The sequence below is a fragment of the Balaenoptera physalus genome (assembly GCF_965194825.1).
Source record: "Balaenoptera physalus genome assembly, chromosome: 4".
Taxonomy (NCBI): domain Eukaryota; kingdom Metazoa; phylum Chordata; class Mammalia; order Artiodactyla; family Balaenopteridae; genus Balaenoptera; species Balaenoptera physalus.
The window spans coordinates 76,893,636-76,908,123 of NC_138891.1; the positions used below are offsets into that span (position 1 = coordinate 76,893,636).

Consider the following 14,488-nt stretch of genomic DNA (forward strand, 5'->3'; position numbering starts at 1 on the left):
CCTCAAAGAATTGGGGAGATTAAATGAGAGAACCTGGTAAAACATCTGTTTCACACTTGGCATAAATTGTGCAACACAATTTAGCCCCCTTAAAAACAGTTTATTACCATCTCAATAATAATAGCAGCTAACATTTGGGTAGCACTACTACAGATATTACATATAATTTCTCATTTAATCTTCACAATAGTCTTAGGAAGTAGATAATACTCCTCATTTTATTGATAAGGAAATTGAGGGATGGAGACTTCAGATAACTTCCCTACAGTTACACAACTGGTTAGAAGTGGAGACAGGATTGAGACCCACATAGCTAGTGGCAGAGTCCATTCTTTTAAACATTACTCTTTTAAACATCTCTTAGTTAGATATATGACTTTGAACAAGCCACCTTTCTGAAATTTAGGTTCCCATCTCACAGAAGTAATAACAACTCACAGGGTGTGGATTAAGTGGAAATGTAAGGCTTTAGTACACTAAATTATTCCACAAATATAATTTTATCTTGCACTTGGTTGGTAGGAGATACGACTCCTAAGAAATATTTACAATTTTCTCAAATAGCAAAGGAGAAAGTTTAATGATAATACTTAGCGGGAGTAAATGTGAGATAAAGCAAACTGATTCTGTCATGCATTGCCATTTGGGGCACTTGTTTTGGAAAGTGCTTTTGCAGTTTGTATCTAGGTCCTTTAAACAACTAATAACCTGTTATCAAATAATTAAGCTTTTAATCTTGAATGTGAAAGGCTATTTTCAGTATATGAAAATATTTATTTCAGGTTTGTTTTTTGACTGAAAAATATGAAGCAAACCAAGGGCACATTATATTACTTCCACTCAAGGAAATACTATACAACCATTAAAAAATTTGAAGACTATGTTAATATGGAAAAAGACTTAAAAGTAAAAACACAAGACTCAAAATTGCAACTATCTAGTCATGATGACTAAATAAATAATCCATATGAAGCCCCAGTAGCAAATAACACAGCTATTGCCTAGATCTTGGTTTTTAAATACTGTTGTCCACTAAAAGGAACCATGACTTTTGGGAGAAATGATCAACTCTAGGGCTGAGACTTAGATATATAAAAATAAAATGGAAACAACAGTGAAAAGGCAACTTATGGAATGGGAGAAGAATTTGTAAACCATATGTCTGATAAGGGGTTCGTAAACAAAATATATAAGGAACTCCTACAACTCAACAGCAAAAAACCAAATAACCTGATTGAAAAATGGGCAAAGGACTTGAATAGGCATTTCTCCAAAGAAGATGTACAAATGGCCAACAGGTATATGAAAAGATGGTCAACATCACTAATCAAGGAAATGCAAATCAAAACCACAATGAGATATCACCTCACACCTGTTAGGATAACTATTATTTAAAAAAGCACAAAACAACAACAGCAAAAAACAATCCAGAAAATAACAAGTGTTGGTGAGGATGTGGAGAAATTTGAATCTTTGTACACTTGTTGATGGGAACGTAAAAGGGTGCAGCTGCTATGAAAAACAATGTGAAGTTTCCTCAAAAATTAAAAATAGAACTATCATGTGATACAGTAGTCCCCCTTTGGATATTTATCCAAAAGAATTAAAAACAGGATCTTGAAGAGATATTTGCACTCCTGTGTTCATGTAACATTATTCACAATAGCCAAGATGTGGTAACAACCTAAATGTCCATTGATGGATTAGTGGATACACAATGGCATGTTATTCAGCCTTAAAAAAAGAAAGGAACTCCTGCTATATGCAACATGAATGAACCTTGAGGATACTATGCTAAGTGAAATAAGCCAGTCACAGGGCAAATATTGCATCATTCCACTTATATAAGGTATCTAAAAATAGTCAAACTCATAGAAGCAGAGAGTAGCATGGTAGTTGCCAGGGGCTGGAGGGAGGAGGAAATGGAGGGTTGCTATTCAATGAGTATAAACTTTTAATTATGCACGATGAGTAAGTTCTAGAGATCTGCTATAATCATCATACTATAGTTAACAATACTATGTTGTGCACTTAAAAGTTTGGTAAGAGGGTAGATTTCATGTTACCACAATGAAAAAAAAAAAACCTGGAGCAGGTTATTGTAAGCAATAGCTCAAAAAATAATGGGGACATGTTAAAACGATACAGGAGCCGGTTTGAAAACACTCCTACTGACAGAATCTGGGACAATTTGAGCGTTAGTATAAATAATGATGATAATGCATCATAACCCGTTAAGTAAAATAGGAATCAGTAAGTCCATACTAACAAATGAAGAAGTACTTCACTAAGGTTGAATGCCAACTAATAAATGTAGAAGGAATGATGTAAGTTAGAAAAATCACCATTTGACAAATGATTAAGGCAAGAATCCTCAATGGATGCTACTGGATGAAAGTTTGATTAATAGGATGTCTGTGTAATTTCAAAGTATCTCCCCAGAAAATGCTTAATATTTACAAAGGTAAAAACAGTAACCTTGTAGTGAAAACTCTGATAGGCACCATCTTTAATCAAACTTAACATCACCAGTAATGGGACAAACTGACCTCATATGCTGCTCATATTGTATTGAGAAGGATACAACATCCCTTTTGTGGTATTCCTGCCAAAAAAGCACAACCTGAAACTAATCATGGGAAAGCAGACAAGTCTAAATGTCCAGAGGGACATTCTACCAAAGTAACTGCTCATACTCTTTAAATATGTCAAGGCTGTAAAAGACAATGAATGACAACCCGAGGATCTGTTCCAGATTAAAGGAGGCTAAAGAGGACAACTTAAAATACAACATATGATCCTCGATTGGATGGGGGCCAGAATTTTTTTTCTATAAAGTACAGTGTTGGGATAATTGGCAAGATGAGAATAAGATCTGTAGATTAGATTATAGTATGGTTTCAGTGTTAATTCCCTGATTTTGATAATTATACTTTGGTTATATGAGAGAGTGACCTTGTCCTTAGGAAATATTTAGGAATAAATATTTTTTTTATAAATTTATTTTATTTATTTATGTTTGGCTGCGTTGGGTCTTTGTTGCTGCGCACGGGCTTTCTCTAGTTGCAGCGAGCAGGGGCTACTCTTCACTGCAGCACGCGGGCTTCTCATTGTGGTGACTTCTCTTGTTGTGGAGCATGGGCTCTAGGCACGTGGGCTTCAGTAGTTGTGGCACAAGGGCTTAGTTGCTCCCCGGCATGTGGGATCCTCCCGGACCAGGGATCGAACCCGTGTCCCCTGCATTGGCAGGCGGCTTCCCAACCACTGCTCCACCAGGGAAGTCCCAGGAATAAATATTTAAATATAAAGTGGTATCGTGTCTGTAACTTAATCTGAAATGGTTCAGACAAAAAGTAATTATATACATTTTTTTTGAGAGAACATGGCAGATGTAGTAAAATGTCAACAGTTGGGGAATCTTGGTGACATGTATACAATTATTTGTACTATTATTTCAAAATAAAGAGTACAAAATAAATTTGAAGGAAATGTGCCAGTATGATACTGTTACAGGGTGCTTTATTTTGGTTAATTTTCTTTACCTGGTTTTCTGTAATATAACTTAATGTGTGTGCTTTTTGGAGAAATGCTGTATATAATCTTACAATTATGCCATTATGCCATTATTTATCTCAGATAGTATACTAATTTTAATTTTGAAAGATAATTATTGTGGTAGTTGTTTTTAGACCTAGCAGCACAATGGTTTGGCTTTTTATTGTGGTCCTGGCCAGGACACCGACATAGATATTGTGAAAGGAAAGACCCTGAGGGGGTCATGCAGGGGCCAGTGGAGTTATGTTACATGGGATCTTACTTCCTCCAATGTTGGTTCTCACTGCTGGCTTTATGACTCCATCATATTCTAAGTTATCTTAAGGAGAAGTAAAACTTTTTATCAACCCAATTTAAAAAAATGTATTCTCAGTAGCATTCTTAGAAGGAGAGTGTACATATTCAAGCAAATAATAGAATATTGTATAACTCCAGAAAGTTTAATAGTTAGTGCTCAAAGCTGTCTTGGGATGAAATATGTAAACATGTCAAGAGAAATCCTAAGTGTAACTGCCAACAGTGACTACACCTGAAGGCTAAAATGAGGGAGTGAGTAGGGAATTTAATTGTGTCTTTTAAAAGTTATATTTTGAATAGAGATTATATTTATATGATATAAAGTTTTTAAGATATAAAAAGGTATACCATGGAAAGTTTCCCTTCTTGCTCTGTCTCCCAGATTCTGTTTCCCTCCCCAGAGGCAACTACAATTAACTGTTTCTTTTGTAACTCTCAAGGTATTGGATGCATGTAGAAGCAAATTTTTTTCTTTATTCTACACAAAAGGTAGCCCACCTAAGGTTTTTTTTTTTTTTTTTTTTAATAAATTTATTTATTTATTTATTTTTGGCTGTGTTGGGTCTTCGTTTCTGTGCGAGGGCTTTCTCTAGTTGCAGTGAGCGGGGGCCACTCTTCATCGCGGTGCGCGGGCCTCTCACTATCGCGGCCTCTCTTGTTGCGGAGCACAGGCTCCAGACGCGCAGGCTCAGTAGTTGTGGCTCACGGGCCTAGTCGCTCCGCGGCATGTGGGATCTTCCCAGACCAGGGCTCGAACCCGTGTCCCCTGCATTGGCAGGCAGATTCTCAACCACTGCGCCACCAGGGAAGCCCACCTAAGGTATTTTTTAAATCAAAAATTTAAAAAACAACATATGAGTTTAAAAAGAAAGATTGAGAGAATGAGATATAGATAAAGAGGAATGGTAGAGTTTTCATGTGCTAGTCTTGTCAGGCATTCTAAAGAACATGGATAAATAGAATCAGAGTTATGGACTCTGCCCTGTATCTTGAATTAACTTGTATGTTTTGAAGAACTGGAGAATGTAGAACATGTTCAGTGGTTGAGTATAGTCCAAACTTACTATAATAGATACTTCTGATTAAAATATTATCTCACCTTCTTTTTCAGCTTAAATAAACTTAAGACACAAATGTACGTGTTGCTTGCTTGACATTCTATATAGAACAAATTATTTATAAGAGTTCAATTGTAATTGTGGGTTTTATTAAAAATTAATAGCACGGTACATATATAAAATGGAGTATTATTCAGCCTTAATAAGGAAGGAAATTTTGTACATGTTACAACATGAAGATATTGTGCTAAGCAAAATAAGCCAGTCACAAAAGGACAAATAGTGTATGATTACATTTATATGAACTTCCCAGAATAGCCAATTAATAGCAACAGAAAATAGAAGGGTGGTTGCCAGGAGCTTAGGGGAGGAGGGGATGAGACGTTAATGATTAATGGGTACAGAATTTCAGTTTGGGAAGATGAAAAAGTTGAGATGGATGGTGGTGATGGTTGCTCAGCAATGTGAATGTACTTAATGCCACAGAACTGTATACTTTAAAATGGCTAAATGGTACATTTTATTTTATGTATGTTTTACCACAGTAAAAAAGGGAACGGAAACAATGAATAACATTTCAGGTTTTGTCCAAACAGCATACTGAGAATGTAATAGAAAAAATATTTGTATATATACTACAATATAATGCATTATGTCATAGGTATTATCTTCAGGAAAACACACTGGACCTGCTAAATTAACAAATGGAAAGAAAGGGTAAGTACGTAAAGAAGTTTACAACTTCAGGAAATCTCAAGAGATTTTCAAGTGTTTGGGCTAGACTAAATTTTTCCTACCCCATAGAACTAGATGGGTCTCTACCTTCACAAGAGTCTGGGGAGGAACCTTTCATATCTTACCCATGTTGCTCATTTTAGTCTTTACGATCTTCATAAAGTCCTGCATAAATCCATCTTTTACATGGTTGGACAAACTTTCTTATCCAACCTTCGCTGGAAAGAGAATGTCTATTTATAATATATTTTGGGAAAAAACTTTTTGTGTCATATGTAAAGATATTAACAAACTTGTTTTCTAGGACCCATTTGAGAAAGATATCCCGTTTTAATGCAGATTCTGGCTATCCCACTCATTCTGATTCAGAAAGTCAGGTAAGATTAAACTGAATAGATACAATATATGCTATTTTAATTAGTTTTCAGGTAAAAGCTAAGAAGTGGGAATAAAAATTCAAAGGTAAAGTATTAATTGCTCTAATGAAGAATGAAGACTTTTTGCTTTAAAACAAGTCTTCTACCAATAATAAATTGCTTCTAAATAAGGAAATTTTTAAATTACAGAATTTTTTTTTCCTGCATTAAAGTTTTGTGTACAAATTTCTAAATGACTTTCTCCTTGCAGACTGAAACTGTACAAGGGCTTGATGGTTGTGCTTCTTTGCTGCGGGACATTTTGAGAAATGAAGATTCAGGTTTTATTTTTTAAATGCTTCTTTGCTGATCACCTTTTCTCAATTAAGTAGTTCTCTTAATGCTAATGAATTTTTGTTTTAATTATTAGTAGGTTCAGAAATAGCATATTCAGAAAATAGATATAACCCCAGACCTGTAGAAAGCAAACGATATGGATCTAAAAAGAAAGGACATGAAAAACGTACTGTACCTCCGGTAGTCTGGAAGGAAATTTGTAAGTATTTTTTTCTCTTATTTATTTAAATATAATACTTAATTCTGGGGGTTTTGATAAATTATTGGGATTATGGAGTTGGATTCATTTTAATAACATTGGTTATTCAGGGGTGTGTGTGTGTGTGTGTGTGTGCTTGTGCTTTTTTTTTCCTCTATTGAGCTTCTAATCACTGAGTAGTTACTTTCCCAAGAAGAAAAGTAGAAAAAAAAGTGGCTAGTAGGAGAAAAGGTTCAAACTCACTTTGACATTTGGGAGGTATATAGAGTTATCTTTGTTCTCCCTGCCCCTTGTTTTCATAGATATTCACAAATTGGTTGGGTTTCATGTGTATATTTATTGTTTTAAAAATACTTTATGTATATATATATATTTTAAGTAGGTTCAATAGCTCAATTTTTGAGCTGCACAGTTAGAAGACATGGTAATAGGAAGGTAAAATTCCAAGTTGGATAAGATATGTAAGGAAAGAAGGCCTGCCACTGATTGATGGTGACTGTGGCCAAGGATGTTTTATACCCTCACAGTTAATCTTGCTGACTTAATTAAGTGTAATAATTCAGCAAGCAGTTTAGAATAATCAAGTTTTGATTATGTTGTTCCATAGAGGCCTATAGAGCAAGATAGCCCAAAATGGAGATGAAAAAGTCCACAGTGGGGCTTCCATGGTGGCGCAGTGGTTAAGGGTTCAATCCCTGGTCCAGGAAGATCCCACATGCCATGGAGCAACTAGGCCTGTGTGCCACAACTACTGAGCCTGTGCTTTAGAGCCTGCGAGCCACAACTACTGAAGCCCGTGTGCCTAGAGCCCGTGCTCCAAAACAAGAGAAGCCACCACAACGAGAAGCCCGTGCACCGCAACTAGGAGTAACCCTCACTCATCGCAACTAGAGAAAGCCCGCATGCAGCAACGAAGACCCAACACAGCCAAAAATAAATAAATAAAATAAATAAATTTATTTAAAAAGAAAAAATAAAAGTCCACAATGGGAATTCAGATGGTCAAGAATGGAACCAGCTAGTTCCACAGTTCAGGTGGGCCAAAAATGTTAACACAGCAGTGCATGCTTAGATTCAGCTTAGGCAACGAGTGAAGTCTAGAAAATTATCTACAGCAATAGCCCTGGGTATTAAGAGATCAGGATCCAGGCAAAGAGGCTGAGAAAATGAGGGCAGAACATTCATAGGACTAGAGGTTGATGTTGCAGGTGGTCCTGAGTCAGAGAACTAAGGCAGAGAAAACAACTTACTAACCTATCTTGGAGGCCAGTCGCATTTAGCCTCGTATTGTCTTGACCTGCTCTGCTCAAGATGGCAGTCTGTAGCCAAATGTGGCCATTGAACATTCCAAGTATGGCTAGTACAACCAAGGAGCTGAATTGTAAATGTTATTTAATTTTAATTAAATTCAATTTTAATTTGAAAACTGGTACTTGATCCAGTTATTAGAAAACTTTTAAGTATGTTTGGAATAACTTGGGTACATGAATCTACTTTTTTCAACTGTAAATTTTATTAAATCTAATACAGATCAAGGATTTCTGATGAAAATTTACCATCCAGATTGAGATGTGCTTTATAGTAAAATACACAGTATGCTTAGAATATTTAATGCAAAAAATAAAATATCTTAATGTTTAATGTTAATTACATATTGAAATGTTAATATTTTGGCTATATTGATTTGAATAAAACATGAAAATTAATTTTACCCATTTTTAATTTTTTTAATATTGCTGCTGGAAAATTTAAAATTGCATATATGGTTTACATTATATTTCAATTGGACAACATTGGTCTAAACCAGGGTCAGCATACTACAGCCAGTTTTGCTTTATAAATAATGTTTAGTCATTTATTTTGTAAATAAAGTTTTATCAGAGCACAGCCATACTAATTCATTTATGTATTTTCTTCTTTTTTGTAAAGTATTTATTTATTATTATTATTATTTTTTGGCTGCATTGCGTCTTAGTTGCGGCACACTGGGTCTTCATTGAGACACGTGAGATCTTTTGTTGCGACCCGCGGGTTCTTCATTGTGGTGCGCAGGCTTCTCTCTGGTTGTGGTGTGCGGGTTTTCTCTCTCTAGTTGTGGCGCGCGGGCTCTGTAGTTTGCAGCACGTGGGCTCTCTCCTTGAGGTGCTCAAGCTCAGCAGTTGTGGCGCGCAGGTTCAGTTGCCCGGCGGCATGTGGGATCTTAGTTCCCCGACCAGGGATCGAACCCGCATCACCTGCATTGGAAGGCGGATTCTTTACCGTGGACCACCAGGGAAGTCCCTCATTTATGTATTTTCTATGGCTACTTTTGTGCTGCAGTGGCAGAGTTGAGTAGTTGTGACAGAGACAGTCGGCTCTGCTAAGCGTAATATGTTTATTCTCTAGCCTTTTAAGAAAAAGTGTGCTAACCCCTGGTCTAGCTCTTAAAGTAGAAGCCTATTTTTGGGGCCCAGTGGACAAAGAAAGGAGTGGTAGCGCCATCTACCTATTCCTCCAGTCTCCTACTTTTTTCTCAAGGCAGGTTATTTTTTGTCCAGGGCACCCTTCCTCAGGGAACTCTCATTCAGAATGTACATGGCTGGCAATGGTGCCGTGGTAGCAACTTGTTGGATCCCAGCTTAACTGTTACCAGAGTTCCAACAGAAAATAGATGGCTACACTCAAATTAAGATAATTCTAAGATGGTTTATTTACAACGAAACTCATTACAAAGGTGTGACAGAGTATACGGAAACCACAAGGGATTGTGCTAGCCCAGTGCTAGCAGCAGGAACAGAGCTTTTATTATCCTTAGGCCTTAAGGAGTGAGGTGAGGAAGAGGGTACTGGGACTCAAGAGATACTGTTGGGTAGAGTAGGCTGCCTTGAGAAGAGCAGTGACAAAGCCAGCCCAAGGTGGCCTCATAGAGAGGGAGTTGGGAATAAATACTTTGAATTCATGCTTCTTCCTTTGCTTGATAATGCTGAGACTCCCATTGGATTGGACCCAACTGGAACCCTGTTGTATATCTGGTCTGGGATTTGATTTTCATTCTTACAACTAATAATTCAGCCTTACTGTGTCATGCATGTTGACAGGAGACACGAGACTGGGTCAGAGACAAAGGACTTTATTACTCATGCACATCAGCATATTTGTGTTGGTTCTCCCTCGCTGCCATTTCCCACTGGGATGATGGGATGGACCCAGGTGGATGCTGCACATGCTGTAGGTTTAAGCTTCAGCTGAAGACCGCTGAGCTTGGGGAATCCACTGATTTTGTAGTAAACAGCAAGCAAGCCTGTACTTGTCTCAGGGGGAAACATTACCTTATCCCTCAAAGTTGCTCAGTACAAACACAGCCCTGAGAAATGGTCCAGGTAAAGAGCTTGGGTCAAGGCCTTACTTTTTTGGTAGACCCAGCAAGACATGTAGGAGCAGAGGAGACGCATGAAGGAATGTCTCTTAACAATGTAATCCATACAGATTACCATCCCAGAGAGAGCAGAGCAGGGTGGAGACGGGTAGAAGACAGGTTTGGGGAAGCAAATGAGAGAGATCTAGCATTCTGGGTCCCTGGCGTTAAATTCTTCTTTGGATTAGAGTCAGATCAGCAGTTCTGGCCTGTGATCAGGATATAATATTCTTATTGTCATTTCCCCTACACCTTCATCCTCAGAAGGAAGGACCTCTATCCCATAGGACAGTCTCCTTTAGGGTTGCAGTATTAGAAGTGGTTCTCATTGACTTACTACTAAGGTTGACTCTTCAGAAGCAGAAGCCTCTTTCCCTTTGCTTAAATTACTCTTTTTTAGTTTACCAAACTGTAGCACTGTCTAGAAAGGATCATCTTTTTTTTCTTTTTTGTGGTTAGCAGCTGTTAACCAGTACAAGGTTTTTGCTCTGTTGGCACAGTGCTCAAAATACACAAAAACCAAACTCAGCACTTGCTTTCTTTTCCATCTCTCCATAAGTGAGATAATCATAACTAGAACTTTAGGAATCTATTATAGCATGTTAACTGGTATCTATGTATCATTTTAACTTTGGCATACATTATCTTACTATTTCGTGTTAACTGTCTTCTGGGGCTTGGGCTCCTTATTTGCTTTCTGTCTGGTACCTGCCTGATCACAGAGTGTCTGTGGAGTCACGCTCACCCACCCCGTTGCATACTGGGAGGAAGGAGGCAGAAAGGCAGTTCCAGAAATGCGTTGAGAGCTTACTTGAGAGTGCTCCTGACACTCAAAGAAAAAAGACATGTTTTTAATAAGCAACTTTTTACATTTTGATAACTGTGTTGAATGCTGTGGGCACGTGACCCTACTTTCAGCATCATGTATATATTTCTGCCCTCACCTTGGGGAAATAAACTGCTACAGGCAGAATATTTTGAGCTTTGATTGCCCGTATCAAGGCCAGGTGTTCTTTTACGTATTTCACATTATAATAGGCATCCAGCAGCTCTTATCCCCAGTAGATGTCTGTTCTGTATTTCGGTGGCAGGAATTATCTTACCTGTCACACAATGCTTGTACATCCAAGCAGCAGTGCTGTACAGCAGCTAAAATTCAAGGACAGAAAAAGTTTTGTGGACTGAATAAATAGTTATCAACTGACACCAATTAGGCATTGCTGTCCTAAGCTGTTTGGTAAAATGTTTACGTAGGGTGCTTTGTTATAGTGAACAAGAGCAAGAAAATATACTTCATTTGTATTTGTGTAGTAACAGGCTTATTTTGTTGTTGGTGGTGTTTTGTTTTTTTTTTAATTTTAAAATTGTGTATCCATTTATGGTTTTTAACTTGTCTTAGATAATTTGCTTTAAGATTTTGTCTCTTAAATACAGATATACAACATTCTCAGTAGAGTTTCACATAGAGTGAGTTAATAAAGGAGCAAAGTAAGTCATGTTAATTCTAAAGCTTTGAATTTTAAGAAGTGTTTGAGGTTTATTAATGTATGTTGGATGATGCCATCTGCTGGCAAAGGCCTAATATTGTAGCTCAGCTTTATCAGAGATTGTGAAAACCATCCCTTGAAAAGTGAATGCGTGCCAATGCTTGGGAACTATGAGTGTAAAATCTGAGAATTCCTCAAACCAGACAATTCTTATCTTATGGGACCAAAAGAAACCAAGGAGAAGAGAGACCTAGGAATCAGGAGGAAAGGCCAGGAGCAGAAGAGAGACCTAGGAATCGGGAGGAAAGGAAGAGCAATGTGCTGGATGGCCGTGGGCTGCCTGTGATCGCACCCTTCATCATTTTAGATTTCAAAGTTAAACTATTTTAGGAGGATACTTTTCCATGTGATTTATTATAAAATTGTATTTCCACTAAGAAATAATTTTTTTTTACAGAAATGTTTATTAACCAATTTGTTGTAGCTCATATATTCAGAGAGTGAAGAATAATTGTTACTGCATGTCACCTCAGAGGGGACATAGTTAGAGTATTTTATTGTTAGCAGTTGGGAAGATTTGTGAATGTGAAATATTTATTTGTCTGTATTAAGACTTTGTAGCCATTTGGTAATAGATATAACATTTATTGAGTTCTCACTATGTGCTAGACATTGATACTTTACATGTGCTATTTATTTACTTTTCACAACAATCTTATGAAATAGGTGATGCTCTTATCATCATTTTTCTGATGAGGAAGAGGAGGCCAAGAGAGGTTGAATAATTTGCCAGAAGTTATTCAGCTAGTAACTGTTAGAGCTCATATTCAGGCCAAGGAAATATGTTCACAGCAATAGATTATCTCAAAAGGAAGAGTATAGCCCAAGTCAAAATGGAAGCATCCAATATCTCCAACCATTTTCATAGTCAAATATTAATTTAGTAGTATTTTTCTATCTTTATTGGTTATAATATTTCATCTGCCTTTAACTTTTTGCTTTTACTTGGAAGTTTTATACTTTTAGCAATGTTTTTATTTTCAATAAATTGTATATGTATTTGGGGAATTCCATACCATTTTAAAAAATTTAACTGTTTTCACTTTTTAAATAATTAAGGAGTAACTTTCATAAAGCAAGTGCATAAATCTCAATAAATTTTTGCATATGGGGTACACCCATATAGTCACCACCCAGATGAAAATATAGAACATTTTCAGTACCCTACCAGGCTCCTACCCCTCAGTATTCTCACTACCACCTATCTCCTCATCCTTGAGTAACCACTTTTCTGACTTCTGTCTCCATTGGATAGTTCTATTATCTTTGAACTTCATGTAAATAAGGTTGTACACTATGTAGTCTTGTGTCTGACTCTCACACAACATCATATCTGTTAATTTCATATAGGTAGTTTGAGTATATCAGTAATTTGTTCTTTTCCATTGCTGTATAGTTTCAGATGACTATACCACAATTCGTCCATTTCTACTATTCATGGCTGTTTGGGTGTTTTCAGTTTTTGGCTACTGCAAATAAAGCTGTTGTGAACAGTCTCATACACATCTTTTAGTACAGGGGTCCCCAACTCCCCCGCCCGCGGCCTGTTAGGAACCGGGCTGCACAGCAGAAGGTGAGCCACAGGCGAGCCAGCGAAGCTTCATCTGCCACTCCCCATGGCTCCCCATTGCTTGCATTACAGCCTGAACCATCCCCCCCCCCCCCCGCCCCCTGGTCCGTGGAAAAATTGTCTTCCACGAAACCGGTCCCTGGTGCCAAAAAGGGTGGGGACCTCTGTTTTAGTAGACATAAACACTCATTTCTGTTAGGTATATACCCAGAAGTGTAATTGCTATGTCATAGAATATATATTTAGCTTTGGTAAGCTTTTGCCAAAAGCTGTATATTTTTCTAAACTTACTTTGTGCTCTGATAACCTATGATCTACCAAGAACACTCTCATTTCTATTAATAGTCTTTAAAAAAACATTTGGGAAGGGGATCTTATTAGACAAAGAAATAGATTTTGATAGTGATCTATAGAGTAGTACTATGTAGAAAACTGTTGTTTTTCATGTATTAGTTTATTAATACCAGGTTTCTACTTTGTACTGCTTTGTACATAGATTAATACAAGACTCTGTGGGAGAAAGTAATGAAGTATAAGATACAGTCCTGCCTAAAGAAGCTTATAGTTTAGTCAGGTAGACAAGAGAATGAAAGATAAGCAATATAATACAATATGCAAGTGATATATGATTTGTATAGACAATATGTGCTCTGGGATGGTGAAGAGCAGTCACTAGACTAGAATGACTGGAGAAGGCTTCGTGGGAGAGAGGAGCCTTCAGATGAGCTTTGGTGAGTAGGTAGAATTGAATTGGAAAGAATGGTTCATCATGAGTAATGTTTTGGGAAAGTGAGAAAAGCTTGTTTTAGGTGTCTAAAATGGCCTGACTGGAATGAAAAATTTCTTAGTTGAGGGTGATGGGAAGATGGTTGGAAAAGTATGTCGTGGTTAAGCTTTGGAGACTTTAAATGTCAGGTTAAGGTCTTGTCTGAGAGCCCAATGTGTAGATTAAATCTACTTTTATTCTCACTCTAAAAGCTCTGATTTATTTATCATTATCATTATTATTATTATTATTGTCAAAGCATCAGATTTGTACAAGGTATCTGTCTTTCCTATTGCATTCCCCCTGTCAAGAGCATGAACTGGACAAGGAGCAAGGTGAAAGAGTTTTACTGGATTTTAGAGAGAAATAACCCCCCTAAGAGAGGTCTTTATAATTGGAGAGATTTTATTAGTAGTGTTTAATAAAGATTTTAAAGACATAGTGTAGATGATTTTTGACTGGAGAACCTAATTCATTACTTACTTAAAAAAAATCATTTGAGGTGATTTTCTTTAGGGATGATAGCGGTAAAGCTGTTCTGTAAAGTATGTGATAAATTGAGCTACTTCTGAGAGTCCTTTTTTCCCTAATATCTTATGGTAAAGGTTTTTGAAGAATCGTATTTTAAGAACTTTTTTCCCTTCTTCCACATTA

At 37.0% G+C, this 14,488-nt stretch overlaps 1 protein-coding gene across 8 annotated transcripts in view; it reads left to right on the plus strand.

Annotated features, from left to right (window-relative positions):
- Window positions 1-14,488, plus strand: part of CCDC14 (coiled-coil domain containing 14) — a 56,552-nt gene that overhangs the window by 1,673 nt on the left and 40,391 nt on the right. For 6 of the 8 annotated variants that reach the window (XR_014263362.1, XR_014263363.1, XM_082460955.1 and 3 more), the window contains exons 2-5: window positions 5,572-5,627; window positions 5,950-6,022; window positions 6,273-6,342; window positions 6,432-6,557. Coding sequence is in view for 6 of the 8 variants with exons in the window: in XM_082460955.1 (XP_082317081.1) it covers window positions 5,572-5,627; window positions 5,950-6,022; window positions 6,273-6,342; window positions 6,432-6,557 (325 nt within the window). In the remaining 2 variants the exon portion in view is untranslated. Of the gene's footprint in view, window positions 1-5,571; window positions 5,628-5,949; window positions 6,023-6,272; window positions 6,343-6,431; window positions 6,558-7,164; window positions 13,800-14,488 lie in introns of those variants that run through there. The other 2 variants (XM_082460952.1, XM_082460953.1) reach the window with 2 other exon arrangements.